At 39.3% G+C, this 17,499-nt stretch overlaps 1 protein-coding gene across 1 annotated transcript in view; it reads right to left on the bottom strand.

Annotated features, from left to right (window-relative positions):
• Nucleotides 1-16,306, bottom strand: part of LOC126263361 (neural-cadherin-like) — a 454,211-nt gene extending 437,905 nt beyond the window's left edge. The window contains exon 1 of the mRNA XM_049960451.1: nt 16,145-16,306. Within this exon, the coding sequence (XP_049816408.1) occupies nt 16,145-16,306 (162 nt within the window). The remainder of the gene's footprint in view (nt 1-16,144) is intronic.
• Nucleotides 16,307-17,499: the final 1,193 nt, after the last annotated feature.

Raw genomic sequence — 17,499 nt, 5'->3', positions numbered from 1 at the left:
AGTTAGGTGGGTCGACAACATATTACTGTCATGTGACGCACATGCCGTCACCAGTGTCGTAAAGAATGTATCAGACGTGTTTTCCTGTGGAGAAATCGGTTGACCTATGACCTTGCGATCAAATGTTTTCGGTTCCTATTGGAGAGGCACGTCCTTTCGTCTACTAATCGCACGGTTTTGCGGTGCGGTCGCAAAACACAGACACTACACTTATTACAGTGAACAGAGACGTCAATGAATGAACGGACAGATCGTAACTTTGCGAAAATAAAGAACGTAAAATTTTCACTCGAGGGAGGACTCGAACCTAGGACCTTTCGTTCCGCAGTTGCTCACTCTAACCACGAGACCACGGCACTGATCATCTAATATTGTCCTTTATGTTGCCTATGTCGCAAATGGACTACTCATTTTGTATATTTTGCTTATTTTTTCATAGTTCCACACAACTTCTTCCTGTTTTCTCGATTGATCTGTGTTCGGTTTTTCAAGGCCTATCCACTGTGTCAATTTATAACTAAATCTGAGGGGGGTGCGATGGGGAGGTTCCCTTTTAAGTGTGAAACGCACTGCGTACGAATCTCCCGCTTGGGTGCCTGTGGCACCTTTCTCAGCGGCGGCTCTGTCATTTCGGCCATGAACCGGCTCTGTATGGAAGTGAGAGAGTTGCTGTGATCAGTTCAGTTATAGGATTGTTCTTATCAGAATCGACAGCAAACTAACGCCAGCAACAATATTTCAGGTATACATGTCGACGAAGATTAAGAGGTAGGGAAAGTAAACTCTCGGAAAACAATCGCAAGAAGGAGTTATGCAACGTAAAAGATAGTTGCTAGGCGTGTTTCTACATCTGAAAGACGAGGTATATTCTCCCTTTGCGCCAGTCGCATAAGAGTGGCGCTAGAAGCGCCACAATGAGGATCCAAATCGGGTTTGCTTTGAACAGACGCTGTAACGGTCGTCAGTGTTATTTACCTTTGAGACTGAATGCAGGCATGGAATTGATGTTAACCTAGAACGCTTTTAAGGAGACAAAGACGCCATTATCAACACTTCACTTGTTTTGAACAAGATTGTGTAACAGGACTGCGAGAAGCTGGATGTTCCTTCTGCGATGTTACTGAAATGAAATGTCATGTGACGAGGGCCTCCCGTCGGGTAGACCGTTCGCCTGGTGCAAGTCTTTCGATTTGACGCCACTTCGGTGACTTGCGCGTCGATGGGGATGAAATGATGATGATTAGGAGAACACAACACCCAGTCCCTGAGCGGAGAAAATCTCCGACCCAGCCGGGAATCGAAACCGGGCGCTTTGGATTGACAGCCTGTCGCGCTGACCACTCAGCTACCAGGGGCGGACTGCGATGTTACTGAAAGACAGAGTGTAGCCACTGTACATGATTGTTGGCAGCGGTGGTTACGAGAATGTACAGTCACAAGAAGACCGGGCTCCGAAAGGCCACGTGGTACTAACGACAGGGAAGCCCACGTGTTCGGCGTTTGGCCCTGGTGCATCGTATTGCACTTACAGCCGCAATTTGAGCAGTAGTTGGCCCTTCGTGACACAGCGAAGTGTTATAAGTCACTTATTTCAAAGAAAGCTCCGAATCAGACGACCTGTAGCATTTATTCCACTGACCCCAAATCATGGCCATTACGACTTCATTGGTGTCGCGCGTGAGCTCATTGTGTTTTCTGATGGAAGCTGGTTCTGTCTCGGTGCCAGTGATGACTGTATGTTGGCTAGGAGGAGGCCAGTTGAGGCCTTCAACCAACTTGTTTACGTGCTAGACAAACCCGACCTACACCTGGCTTTATAGTCTGGGATGATTTTTGCATGACACAGGAGTTCTCTCGTGGTTATTCTACGCACCCTGACTACAAATCTGTAATTCAGTCTGGTGATTCAACCTGTTGTGCTGCCATCCTAGAACAACATTCCAGGGGGTGTTTTCCAACAGGATAACGCTCTCCCACATACGGCTGTTGTACCCCAACATGCTCTACAGAGCTTTGATATATTGCGTTGGCCTGGTAAGTCACCGGATCTGTCTCCAGTCGACCACATATGGGACTTCATGGGACGACAACTCCAACATCGTCCACAACCAGCACTGACCGCGCTGTATGGATGGACCGAGTGGAACAGGTATTGAATTCTATCCTACAAACCGACATCCGGCACCTTTAAAACATAATGCATGCAAGTTTACATGCTCGCATTCAACATTCTGCCGACTGCACCAGTTATTAATGTACCAGCATTTCAAATTTGCAATGGCTTTGTTCACGCTTGCATCAACCTGTGATCTTGTAATGTTAATCACTTAAATAATTATGTTACCTAGACAAATGCAATCCTGAAGTATACCTAGTGCAAGGATAATTTTATCAATGACTGGTAGCAGGGGAAGGAACAGAAGACTCCGATACGGGAGAATATGAGCTCCGTAGTAGGAATGAGTGAAGAGATTGGCTACTGGATTGTACGTCATACCTGGAGGCAGATATAGATACACTCGGATCACAATTTAGCAATGATCAAGAGTAAGCTGAAGTGTAAAAAAATATCGTCTGGCAGACGCAATGCTGAATGACGTACGATACTAAAGTACAGAGGAATAATGAGATGTATTTGAAGTTCGCTGAGGCTGTAGATGCTGCGATATTGAGTATCACAATAAAGTCGAGAAAAAATCTTCGTTAGTAAACAAAAACGAAAAACAAAAATAGGGAAATTGAGGAATATAGAAATGCCTATAGAAAACACTTAAAGGTTTCTAAGATTCTGCTTACAGAAAAGGCAACCGAAAGGAAGGGTGGTAAAATTAAGAGTGCAATGTGAATTCTACATTTAAACAAAGAGGATAGAGCGGATGGATGTAGCAAGGGCAGATACGTGCGGGAAACCCTGCACAATCAGCTTAACACATCAAGTGTCCAAACAGCAAGACAAGGCAAATACACAAATGAATGGAAAATAAGACAGAGGATCTATTAGATGACGATCAATTTGTCTTACGGACAGGTTAAAGCACTAAAGAGGCAGTTGTGACGCTTTCAGTAACGGAAACAAGACTTACGTAAAAAAAGTCAAGACAATTTTATAGGACTTCTTGAACTGTAAAAAGCATTCGACACTATAAAATGGTGCACGATGTTCGAAATTCTGAGAAAAATAGGAGTAAGCTCTAGGGAAAGGCGGATAAATGCAGCACGTACAAAAATCAAAAGGGTCAATAAGAACTGAAGATGAAGAACGGAGTGCTCGGATTAAAAATGGTGTAAGACAGGAATGTAATCTCTGATCCTTCCTGTTTAATCTATACATCGAAAAACCAACGACTGACATGAAAGAGAGATTTAAGAGAGGGGATTAAATTTCAGGGTGAAAGGATATCGATGTTAAGATACGCTGATAACTTGCTATCCTTATTGAAAGTGAAGAAGAATTACAGGATCTATTCAGTGGAATTATCAGTCTAAAGAGTACAGAACATGCATTGAGACTAAACCAGAAAAAGATGAAGGTAACAGGAGGAGCAGAAATGAGAACAGCGAGGAAATTAACATCAAAATTGGGGATCAAGTACTGGACGAAGTTAAGAATTTTTGCTTCCTTGCAAGCATAACAACACATAACGGACGAAGCAAGAAGTTTAGCACGGGCAGAAGGGTTATATGCTGCCAAGAGAAGTCTATTATTATCAAACATCGTTCTTAATTTGAGGAAGAGATTTCTGAAAATGTACGTTTAGAGCACAATACTGTGTGGTAGCGATACATGGAATGTAGGAAAATCAGAGAAGAAAAGTGTTTGAGATGTGGTGGTATAGGACCAATAAGTTGACTAGTAAGATAAACTGGGAGCTTCTCCGCCGAATCGTCCAGGAGAGGAACACACGGTAAACATTGAAAAGAAGTTCAGGCTAGAGATGGTTCGGTAAAGCAGAGGGTGCAGAGTGTTTTTCAAGCCCTCTCCTTCAAGTGAACATGAACGAGGAATTTTATTTCATTACAACGATGTCCAGGCGTTATTATTTGTTCTAAATCTTCAAGCTAGGTATGGTGGACGCTACCGTGTTCCAAGACGATAACAGCCTTGTTGACAAGGCTGCAGGTGTGTCACAAATCCCAATTCCAATAATGAAAGTGGGTGGAGGCGCTATTTATAGTAAGCCATTGGAGTTATATTCATCAGGTGTGAAATTGAAATCTTCTTTCGATCGTCCGTTCTGAATTAGGTTTTCAGTTGTTTCCCTGATCCATTGGAATTCCTCCGCAGTTCTTTCGATGAAGCCACAACCTTTTATTTTCCCTCGTCGCATTGCCTCTCGATGATCAAGCCCTGGACTAGAATTTAACTATTGATCATGGAGCCACGATGTGACGGCACATTTGGTATGTAAGCACGAATAACACTGGCTCTGGCACGAACGTGTACACGTGTAACCTGTAATTAGTAAAAAATAAATAACTTGGCCAAAGAACTTACAATAGTCAATATTACCAAGATATGACGTTGGAAAATTACGAGATAGTCTGGTGACTGACGTTTCCAGTATACACAGAGGAACCAACGAAGGAAATACCAGCACACAGAGAAAACCTGGCTTTCTCTATGTATTGGAATTACGTTCGTTCTATCCACAGGCTTGGATAAATGACAAAATGAAAGTGAACTCATATTTTATTTCACAAATGAGAAAAAATGTCATAACTATGCGGTTTGCATTACGAAGAAGAAATGCGGTATCTACAAATGTTTAAAAATTGTTCTAAGTATTAAGCCTTATTTTCATCATATATCAGCCTCAATAGAGACCAAAATCAACATAAAAACAATGTAACCTCAACTTACCGACCACAAATTTTGTATAGGCCCATAAAAATAGATGGAAACGTAAATTAAAAAAGCCGCATCTGATGAAGATGTAATACTGTTCATAATAATAAAAGAGGAAAAACGATGTGAACAATACCACAGTCATATGAGAAGTGAACGGTGACGATACTCACCACCAACACACGATACTGGAACGTGAAACATATCTATATTGTGTATGATTGCCATGAGAAGAAAGAGGTGGTGATACTCACAACCTTGGTTTTTGCAAAAAGAGTAAGTAAACTGTCGTACAAAAATTTTGTGTGTCGTCATTTCACACTACAGGACGTAAAGATGTTGGGAAAATATCTACAAATTTGTAACGTCATGCAACTGTAATCTGGCTCTTATTGAGATGTTGAGTCTTTTCTTTATTTATTTTTAAGTCGAAATTGTTAGTCAGTATTGCGATCATTTACTACTGAGCTTAATTTGGTACTGCTGGGTTAGAAGTTTTATTTGTAACGTCTTGAGTTCTGGCCATTCTCGTAGACCATCTAGACGATTGTTTGTGAGTACACGTATAGCATCGCTAAGAGCAAGTCTATAAACCACCCTAAAAAACTGAGCACCTCTGTTCGCTATAAAAGTTTGTGCGGAACTCTGAAGAGACAATACGGACCAGAGGAAAACGAATAGTTTTACACGCAGCTGTGTGGGGCATGTGAAGCAACGTGTAAAGTTATTGTTTCAGACAAGATTAAATTAACAGCATAAACCAACCGCTTTGGTCACAACTAAGTGATAAATTACCAAGCGATTCTGAACCTAAACTTTGGGGAAAAATTTAAAAGAGTATGCAAAACAACAATGCTGTTTACAGATGTTTGAGATCTCTTTTATTCTACGATGTAATTATACAATCCAACAGAATACGAGAATTTTTCAGAATTGGTTTTTAAACAGCGTGATCTTTTATGGCCAATTGACATAGGGAGTGATTTACTTTCGGAATATTTTCAAATCCTGTGAGTCAGAAAGGGTACAGTACCTATAAAACAGTAGACTGGAAAGTGGGAAAATGTCTTACCTTGAATCCGTTATTAAATCTCTTAGTAAAGCAGAAACTCCTTGACAAATTGTGTGCTTGGCAAACTTCACTTGTCGCTACAATACAAGAGAATCTCTCTGTCTGTGCAAGTGCTCAAGTCATGCCTGTAGAAGTAAGGACTTCGAGGAATTTTATGGAAACTCGGCATCGGAATAAAACCACGGATTTTCCCTCTCTGTTCGTGCTTTGCAATTCTACGAACGTTGGGTGGCTATGAACCCTCGATTATTACCGCAGACCTAAGCCCGTTCACAAGGAACAGTTGACGGCCTTCAGTACTCTAATTCGTACATTCACGATAAATTAAGATAAACAGTATTTATCTCTGATCTAAATTCTTGCTGAGTTCAATCTTTCTCTGCTTTGTATTAATTTTGTAAACTCCCTAAACTTTTTTACCAAATTGAATCTTTTTCTACTCCTACATCCGTTCTCCGCAACAGTTCCTTTCAGTGCGAGGTAAAGCATTCCTATTGAGTACATAATCTACGAACCTGCCCTTTATCTAGTAAGGGTTTTACAAGTATCTCCTTCATCAACAATTCTTCCCACTATGTCTTCATTTTATACTTCATGCAGTCACTTACTTTCTTTGTATTCTTATCTTTCTGTCTTCGCTTCCAAATTTTCCACGGTTCATGCATCATTTCCACTGAATATTGGGGCCTAGGTGTGTAAAGCGATATCTTCCTGACGTTAATGTCGCTATTTGGCCCCTAAATATCAGTTTTTTTGTTCTTTTCTTCTCGGTTACTACTGTCTTTCTTTCTTGTGCAGTCTTGTATAATATTGCGTCCCAAACAGCTACTGTATCTCCTTTCCGCTGGTCACTTTTGTTTTAAGATTGGTCCTGAGTTATCCCACATTTCATATTCATTATTCTTACCATTCCACCCAACAGCTCTAATTAAATACCTACACAAAAAATATTGTACACATTCACAAATCCTTTGCCAGATAAACCTATATCTTATTAAAAAAACTGTATTTATGAACGAAATACTTCTTTAGCTTTTTCATCTCTTTGCATTACAATGAATTGTCAAATACGACAGTGTAAGTTATCTATGGACAAACAAACTAAATAAGTAAGCAACTTGAGCATTATTGTTTTTTCTCCCGCAGTTTTTTCTCTCACACTCTTCATTTCTTCTATGGAACACAACTTAAGCTACAGATAAGGTTACAAAAAACTTGAAGCCTGTATGAAGGCAAACATGAAACGTCGCTCTTTGCTCTCGATTGGTTTTCATGAGTATTGTAAATGACTCGTGTGTGTCTTTTTCGAAGGATTTAAATTTCACTTGTGTAGTCAAAAACGTTCTCCAGGCTCATGAATACTGCCGATCTGTGTTGGATGTTCTATAGTCTTCCTTCCAAAACGAAATGAAATCCAGAATTGTTTCTCTGGTAACTATGTTTACTTCTAACAAACTAATTTGAGTGCATTTTCGCTCTATTTTTCCGTATAATACTACACCAGATTTCCACTCTTGAGATACATTGATCATGCTGTGATTCTCACATTCAAACATTCAGTCGCTCGCTTCTTCTTCGGTAGTGCGCAGATTTTCCTAGAAATATGATACTAATTTCTAGCTGTCACAACTTATCAACCCAAGTTCACAAAAGCTCCTATTATTACACCTGTTACAGGTTTTAGTTGTCCTGATAACTTATTTGAGCTCAGATAAGTCATTATTTTGTCAAATGATGCTTAATGTTCTTGGTAATGATGTTCGTTTTTAATCTCTGGCTTTCGTTCCAACAGCAAAAGTTTTATTTGTTTATTGAGCCTGTATTTCACCCTAAATTTACTCTAATAATTTTCTCAGTATCGGATTTTTCTACTGGAGGTTAATTTGAGAATGTGCAATACCAACAGAGCAACTAATGTGTCTGAAAACACGAGATGTAGAGGGCTATTAAACTGAATTCCTAGAAATTTCCTGATGGTGACAATATACACTAGCCGAGCACTCATCTGCCACGGGAAGTTGTTCCGTCTTACTATGGAGATGTAATTAATTATGGCGCTAGGTGATATTGATTAAACATTGGACAACATAAATTGTCATTCCCATACTCGTGACCTATGAAGATTCTTCAATTGTCGGATGTTATAGTCTAATGGTATCACTATCTTGCACAGGAAATCATCTTTGGGGTGACCTTACCAGATATGATGCGCTAATGGTCTAATAAGAGCATTGCACTCGATAACGGCGTAAAAGCCTAACTCTAAGAGTGTAGAGAAGAAAAATATGTATAGAAGAAGAACACAGCAATGATGTATTCTTTCAAATGAAAAAAAGATAAAATAAAATAAAAAATGGGAAGTGGTCAAAGCAGACACTAGAATCGTGGCTTGAGTGAAGGAACGTTCTCAAATTTTATTAAGGAAGTTAAATTTAGACTACCTCAGAACGGAATATTCAGCTCATTACTTTAGAGAACGTTCACACTGGATATGGAATCTATTATTCCCCCATTCACGAAAACAACGCACTAAGCATGTGACATTCGTTTATATCGGAAAGAACATGTGAAAGGGGACTGTCCTATTTGCCATGACGATTTGTAGGTAGTTTTGGTCATAAATGTGGTTGAAAGTGTCAATTTGATAAATGTACTCAACCTCTGTAATATTATATTCTTTAGCCAGAGAGGTTACTTCTTTTGAGGAGAGTAGCAGTGTGTGTTGGACAGTCTGGCTATGTACTTGGTTTGAAAACTGATGGAGGCCGACCTGTTGTGTACTGGTGGCAGCATTATTTAAAAAGGAATTTTGTAATAATATGTTTTGAGGAAAGAAAATGAGATTATATTAATGGAAGAATCTCAAAAACCCAAAATTTAAGTTAATTCACTTTTTTTGTATATTAGTAACTGTCTAGTTTCTTACTGTTAGAACATCGCATATGGTTGAAATTTGGGACACATAATTCTGTCTTGCAGTTGAAACAAGTGTCAAGGAAGGAAATTGTACACAAGAGAGTTAAGAAATGTGTTGCTAATTTGTCTACGCGTGAAAAGGTTCCGAAAATGTGTATTGTTGTCATGACTTAATAAAGCATCATTTACTTTCATGACTGTATACACGATCGCATTGCACATCACGAGTTGTGTCCTGAGAAGCATTTCATGAAAATTGATGATGCCGTCTTGCATTGCCATCGCAAGTACACCAAATGAAATTTAGTTTTGGATAGTGACATGAATATTCCTAGTAGTGACAAGATGCAGAGCAGACGAGCGTTTCGTGAGCCCAAGTATAACAGTAAATTTAATTTTTCATCAAACTTCGTGTCCACTGTAAGGCACAGATTGTTAGAGTTATTTGTGAAAATAATATGAATTCAGATGCTTAATACCAGTAGAAGATTTCAGTAAAATGCTATCTTGTGAATTTGCAAGCAGTTTGAACAGAAACTCAGATGTGTTCATTCTTACGTTTCATTGTTGTGTAGTTACAATAACAGCTCTGATACGGTGATTGTTTGCAAGGCTAAAGTAAAGTTCAACAATATTCAGGGCCAACATTTTAATCTGAGTCATTTTGTTGTGCAGTCAGATGGTGTATGTAAATCTCGTTGAAAAAGGACTGCTCTATCGCAGATGAATTGTTTGATGTACCAGTTAGTCTGGATTTAACACTGTATAGCGTGAGCGCCACATATTTCCGTTCAAAACCAAGTTTTCACGTAGTTCTGTAGCCCTGCACCTACATCTACATCTACATGATTACTCTGCAATTCACATTTAAGTGCTTGGCAGAGGGTCCATCGAACCACAATCATACTACCTCTCTACCATTCCACTCCCGAACAGCGCGCGGAAAAACGAACACCTAAACCTTTCTGTTCGAGATTTGATTTCTCTTATTTTATTTTGATGATCATTCGTACCTATGTAGGTTGGGCTCAACAAAATATTTTCGCATTCGGAAGAGAAAGTTGGTGACTGAAATTTCGTAAATAGATCTCGCCGCGACGAAAAACGTCTTTGCTTTAATGACTTCCATCCCAACTCGCGTATCATATCTGCCACACTCTCTCCCCTATTACGTGATAATACAAAACGAGCTGCCCTATTTTGCACCCTTTCGATGTCCTCCGTCAATCCCACCTGGTAAGGATCCCACACTGCGCAGCAATATACTAACAGAGGACGAACGAGTGTAGTGTAAGCTGTCTCTTTAGTGGAATTGTTGCATCTTCTAAGTGTCCTGCCAATGAAACGCAACCTTTGGCTCGCCTTCCCCACAATATTATCTATGTGGTCTTTCCAACTGAAGTTGTTCGTAATTTTAACACCCAGGTACTTAGCTGATTTGACAGCCTTGAGAATTGTACTATTTATCGAGTAATCGAATTCCAACGGATTTCTTTTGGAACTCATGTGGATCACCTCACACTTTTCGTTATTTAGCGTCAACTGCCACCTGCCACACCATACAGCATTCTTTTCTAAATCGCTTTGCAACTGATGACCTTACTAGACGGTAAATTACACCATCATCTGCGAATAAGCTATGAGAACTGCTCAGATTGTCACCCAGGTCATTTATATAGATCACGAACAGCAGAGGTCCCAGGACGCTTTCCTGGGGAACACCTGATATCACTTCAGTTTCAATCGAAGATTTGCTGTCTGTTACTACGAACGCGACCTTCCTGACAGGAAATCACGAATCCAGCCGCACAACTGAGACGATACCCCATAGGCCCGCAGCTTGGTTAGAAGTCGCTTGTGAGGAACGGTACACATTCCGATATCTTTTTTCATTTACCAACTTGAGGCTTATAAACATGAGTTTAGAAAAATAACAAACTTTCACATGCGTTAAGTGGAAGAGGACTTGCAATACGGATGGTAGATACGGGAATAGGTGGTCGTATCACAAGGGATTAGAAACCTCACCTTCGAGGTTAACAGCAGCAGTATTCACAAGGCAAGTCGTCAGTTACGGGGTAGCGACCATAATTCTAATTTCTTAAATTTTTACAGTAAAATTGAAAACATAAGTTCTTGGACTGATTTCATTCTCGATTAACATGGACTTGTCACATAAACAATTTATTGTGTCTTACGTGGAAGTCTTAAATACAAATACATGAGAATTGCTGTAAATATCAATACAGTCGGTGAATCTCTCAAGATGATTGAATCTCTATGACTCATGTCAGTATAAATGTTTACATCCGTTTTACTCAATTTATTAATGTTGACAACTGTTCTATTTCAGTACATTATCACCTAATAATGACTTAAGGCCAAAAGTGCAGTCGTAGAAGTTGTAATAAATAAGACAGTCAACGGCAAACAACACGTAATTATAAAAATTAGCGTAATTGTAATCCCAAAATAAATACTATTGTGTACATTGTATGCGTCCAAAAACAAGAGAATATAGAAAATGTACCATCAGTTTGGACCTAGAATTTTAATGTGTAGTGAGTCGGTATCCTGCAAGCGTTGAAGTACATGTGGAGATAGCAATAAACAAAATTTTACCAAGAGCAGGTATTGTTTGTAGGGGAAGCGACTGTTAAAGCTAAGTAAACAGCCGCAGGTCGCATTTTGTATTTCTTATTATGATCGGTCTCACCCTTCAAATAAACTAGAGGATCATCAGAATAAACAAATAAAGTTGGCTGATGGCATTAAAGTTGGCTGACAGCTTAAAGATTAATTTGGCTGTACTATAGTACTTAAAATTACGTTTAAAGTGCATTAGTAAATGATGACACTGGATTTCAATGTCATCATTTACTACTGTACTTTAAACAAAAGTGCTATAATGCAGTCAAATTAATCTTTAGAGCTGTCAGCCAAATGTAAAGACAATCCTTAATGCTGTCAGCCAACTTTAAACTGTATATTCTGATGATGCTCTTGTTCTTTTGAAGAGCGAAACCGATCATAATAAAAAATACAAAGTGCGACTGAGGCTGTTTTCGAAAACAAAAACAAAATTTTGTTAGTAAATAATTCCGTCTGTGCTACAGTCAATCATAACGTACAACTATATATAATCTGTGGGTAATTATAAAATTGATATAACGGAACGATCAATACAGCGTAACAGAAAAGGTGTAAAAGTATGTGTCGAGATAAACTTTTTAAAATGTTTTACTAAGGTATTATCTAATTTTGTCCAAGCAAAAATGATTGCAAAAGTATTTGTTTTTCGGTAACTTCGAAACTTTACGCGTGATTAAAGCTATATATATATATATATATATATATATATATATATATATATATATATATATATATATATATATATATATATATACTCCCAGCTTTCCCTATGTATATATCAGACAGTAAACTATGATGCAGACTCTAGGTGTTGTCATGTCATGATGTCATGTCAGAGTGCGCGCGTTCTGCTCTGCAACTACAGTCATGACGTCCATGGCTTCCTAGGGGGAATTGCCAATTTCAGGGATATGTCAAGTCCATCATTCGAAGCAAAAAAGTCTAGTAAACATGACCTCTAAACTGCATACCTTAATAACTATGAGCAATCCTTCAATAGAAGAGATACGTTTCACAGTAGGGAGGATGAATTAATGCTCATAGCTCTTAAGGTATGCTTTTTAGACCCCTTGTTTAGCAGACTTTTTTTGCTTAGAATGATCGTTCCTGTCATAGCCCCGAAAAACTGAACATTCGTCTAGGACACCCTGCAAAACGGTCGTCTGTACCTTGTGCAAGACGAGAAGTTGAACAGTGTGAGGCCAAATCCTATTTTACGAGACCTATTGCTAGCAACGTGTTGATCTTCCCATACAGCAACTGCAGTTGACTAAAGTGTTTCGAAACTACTGCAACTAATGGAGCATTGTCGGCCACACTAAAACCGTCCTCTCAACAGCATCGACAACCTTTATTCACATCAGACTAGCATAGAACTTTTGTAAGACATCTCCATGGAATTATATTAACAACTGCTAAATGAATATAATGCAAATTATGTAAAAAAAATCTTGTTTTAAACCTCAATCATCGTTACCTATCTAACCATCCTATTGTAATTGAAGTGTCGTTGATGAATGTCTAACCTCTCATTTAGAGAAAGAAATTAAAATTGTGCCACTTTCGTTTTGTCGTAAAACGATATAAATCGTCAGCAATAAAATCTTAACCTGTCAATCAGTTTCTTCAATATAACAGTTGGAGACAGTGAAACTTTCAATGAATGTTATTAAAGTGACGCTAAAGTAATTTAAATGCAGTCATACTGGAAAACTAAACTATATTTTGCCAAGCTTATCGTTTCCTGATTGATTTTGTGAAAGTGTTCTATCGCTTCCTTCGTTTTCGTGTTTTGGTTTAGCAACAGCGCTCAACTTTGGTTCTTGTTATTGTACGCAAACAGCTCTACTGTGAGTTAACGCAATTTTGACAGTAATGGCGAGAGCTCATCATTTAACCATTTGTAGGTTTCATATGCGAACTTTTTCGTCGTTTGTTCAGATAAGTTACATATTAGTTGCTATTGTAATAACCAATTGGTTAATGGGTAGAGTTTGTCCAATTCGACTGGCGACTGATTTTAGAAACAGATTCATTCACTTCCTACGGGCTACTCTTAATTTCTTGGTATTTCTCGGTGTCTTCGTTGTACGTGTATTTGCATTGCTTTACAACAACTACTCAAAATTTACGGAAGATGTAAGTTCTACGCTTTCTCCGTTAATCAGTTATTACATCAGAAACGAAGGCCTTAATTTTCTGATCTGTTTCGGCTCGCGGCATCACGTTCATTTACACAGCTGATTCGAGAGGGATAAAATTACAAAGAAAAACACGGAGAAACGACTTGGGTGAAAGCACACAGCAGAGTCTCAGTCGAAAACAGTGCTACGAATGCGAAACATTACGATGTATTCTTTTAAGTCTCCTGAGTGAGTGTGCCAAGTTTCCGTTACTTCCGGCAGATAACGTAACTGCAAGAAAGTTTCAAAACTGCGCCTGTAGGTGATGTACGTTACAAGCAACGTGCCGTCATCTAATTTCTCACTGCAGAGAAAGAAACTGTAGTGAATATTCACAAACGCTCTTGCAAAGTCTATGAGGCATCTGCTGCCGACGGAAGTACAGTTAGTCGCTGAGCACGGAGGTTGAAGTCATCAGAAGGCGGTTCTGCGAAACTCCACGATTCGCAGCGGGAGGGGAGACCATCCACTGCTGACACACCTGACCTAGCCCCCTGGGACTTCCACTTGTTTGGGCCATTAACACACTGGAGCCTAACGGGTCGGCAATCCAGTTAATACCCGGACCCTGAGGAAATTTGCTAGAATTTACAATTTTTTAATAAGTTTACTGACCTACTTACGTCTTTAGGCAGTATATCAGCTTAACCTTCCACCGTTCCTCTTAATGAATATGTATACATTTAGCAAAAATAAATTATACAGGGATTTGTAAATTATTACTGCAAAGATACTGTTTTTCAGCATTTTTATTTTCTTCCTGAAGTGGACAAAATTTTCTTAAGTCGTTGGGAATGGTAGGCTATTGATTTAAAATCACTAGACAGCAGGATATACTTAATGCTTCATTTATAGGTAAAGTGTTTTATTGTGAAATGTTTTTTTCTCATTTTCACAAATCAGAGAACTTCACTCGTATATTAAATCTTTCAAAACACTCGGAACACAGAGGCCTGTGGTATATGGGCTACAGCAGTATCTGGTCTCTTTCGTAATTACCTTTCCTGCAGCTTTCCCTTGTTCCCAACAGGCCTTGCATCTCATACCTGGTTTGTTTTCTTTTCTGTTGGTGGCAGTTTCTCAGTAAAATGACGTCCAGAGAGTCTGTCTGCATTTACAACTCCAGATGCTGAATGTGATCTTTATTTAGTTCCGCTCCTCTCCTTTTTGAACCAATTGCTTTGCTGATTTACAGACAAAATCTGCTAATGCACACTTTTTGGATATTTTGATACAGTGAATAATGTTGGCATTTACAACTACCCTCATAAAGATATGGAAGAAAATCTTTTTCCACTATTTTACATTCACTGGAAGGGATAGTAGCTGGTATTCTCTGTCAACAGCTGTTTTAAACAAGTTGTAGTCTAGTACAACGTCTGGCTTTACTACCTCAAAATAACTACGCCTCGAGTTTGCGTTGACATGCGAAGCAGTCATCTTATGCTGTGTTGACAACATGTGCACACCACGTTTGTCTTTCCATTTAAAGCAGGAAAGGTGTCCTTTGCGATGAAATGTCATTTCTTCTTTCTTTTGTTTTTGATTATTAGGTCTCTAGGCAAACCTATCCTGTTCTTCATCACAGTTCCAACTCCGAATGTATTTCTTTACCATTGTTCTTCAAGGACTGCAGAACTTGTATAAAATCTGTCCATGTATACCACATGTCCTTTTCCCAAGTAATATGAACGTAGCCTCAGCAGCAGGGATTTAACAGAATTATCAATATTTCCTTTTTCTCAGGAAATAAACTACAGAACTGCGCATGTAATCTGTTTGGGCATCACTTACAACATACAGTTTTATCCCATATTTCTCCGGTTTGTCTTTCAAATAAACACAGAATCTAATTATTCCTCGAAAAGGATATAGTGCTTCATCCACAGTCAGATTTCATGATGGATAAAAGACTTTTCTGCATCTTTCTCTTAAAAAGTCCGAAGCAGGTCTTACTTTATGCAGAGGGTCATGGCCTAGTTCTTGTTGAGGTATCCATAGCGCATTATTGTACACATGCTGCATCCTGAACATGAAAAAATCTATCTCGTGACATTAGCTGAGAAGCAAATGATGAATCAAGCACAGGGTCTTCAGATCAATGATGTATAAATTTAGGTTTCCTTGCAACACAGATCTGCAAAACTATTGAAAACAAATGATGTACTTCATGTATCCTCACTGTTCTCTATTTGTTCTATAAAGATTTTGGTTTGATTCTGTTCTGACGGCGAGGTTCAGAAATAGCATCACTAGCATATATATTTGTCTCTCACATTACTTTTAGAAACATGCTATGATCAAAAAACTGCAACAAACTGTCTAGTTATATTGATAATGTATCAACAGGAACCTGAATTCCACTCGTTTCTTCAAACAGAGGTAATTCGGGGAGTGCATCAAAACGACACCATTCATTATGAAGGGCAGAAACCTGACTAATAGAAACTTGTGCATTAGCTTCTTCATACTCACTACCATGTTTCTATCAGCAGCGCAGGTTTCGCTCTCCAGCTCACTTGAGACATCGTCGTCTTCTGAAAAATCGCCAATGTCGTCTGAAAGATTGTCACGTTCTGAGCCATTGTTCAAGAGTTCTTCAATCTCTAAGTTTGACAAGCAGTTTCTGTTAGCCATATATACTATTTATATGTTTTTACACACAGGAAGGATGCACACAATAGTACAATACTGCAGCCGATATAGAAAAAAAAAACAACCTTCAAAAATATTCCGAGCGCGCGCGCAGTTCAAGTAACACTGGCACCATTCACGAGAGACTGGCACGCACAAGCCATCAACAATGCACTTACGACAAGCAAAACAATTAGACACGCGTTTAAATCATGAATAAATAAGTCGGAAGTGTAGAACGTATGACATACGCCCGTGGGATTTTGTGGTTAAAACGTAGTGAACGTATCTAGTACGTCCGTCGGCCCCAATGTGTTAAAGGATGCCATTCGAGGAAGACATTTTGAGGACGATGAGGAGGTGATTCACACAGTGAAGCACTGGCTCCGCCACCAGGACATGGATTGGTACCGACAGGGCATAAACGCCCTTGTTTTGCGCTGGAAGAAGGCCATAGAACATGGTGGAGATAACGTGGAAAAATGTGTGTAGATAAAACACCATTCTTTCGTGTGTGTAATTGTCATTGTGTTCTATAAAGAATTAATGATGACTAACTGACAACCTCAACTGCCGACAGGTGTTGTTGTTATACCTCGATGTGGACAGCTGAAAATGTGTGCCCCGATCGTGACTCGAACCCGGGACCTCCTGCTTACATGGCAGACGCTCTATCCATCTGAGCCACCGAGGACAGAGATGAATAGCGCGACTGCAGGGACTTATCCCTTGCACGCTTCCCGTGAGACTCACATTCCCAACTGTCCACAATTCTACATATGTATTGTACCTTATAGACATTTGCCCACCCACTCATTACTCGCGCACGCTTTGGCTATTCCCGTAAGAGTTTGGGCAACCTGTGCGCATTCGCACAGCTGTCCACATCGAGGTATAACAACAACACCTGTCGGCAGCTGAGGTTGTCAGTTAGTCATCATTTATTCCAGGGAAAAGCTGCACGGTCATCAACAGTAACTGTTCTTTCGAGAACAAGTTACTGTCTTCATGTATATAGTTAAAGGCTACCTAGCCATTGACCTTCGTCTGTAGATTACAGTGAATCTATATGATGCTTTTCCAAGAGGACTGGAACAAACAAAGAGGCAATTACTAAACAGCTCAAGATAAGGTCGCATCGGAAGCTAGGTTCCACAAAACCAACTGCAGAAGCATCTCCAGTTTAATAAGGACTC

The sequence above is a fragment of the Schistocerca nitens genome, chromosome 6 (genome assembly GCF_023898315.1).
Source record: "Schistocerca nitens isolate TAMUIC-IGC-003100 chromosome 6, iqSchNite1.1, whole genome shotgun sequence".
Taxonomy (NCBI): Eukaryota; Metazoa; Arthropoda; class Insecta; order Orthoptera; family Acrididae; genus Schistocerca; species Schistocerca nitens.
Note: the sequence above shows the minus strand (reverse complement) of the source record. Positions and strands in the feature narration are given on the sequence as shown.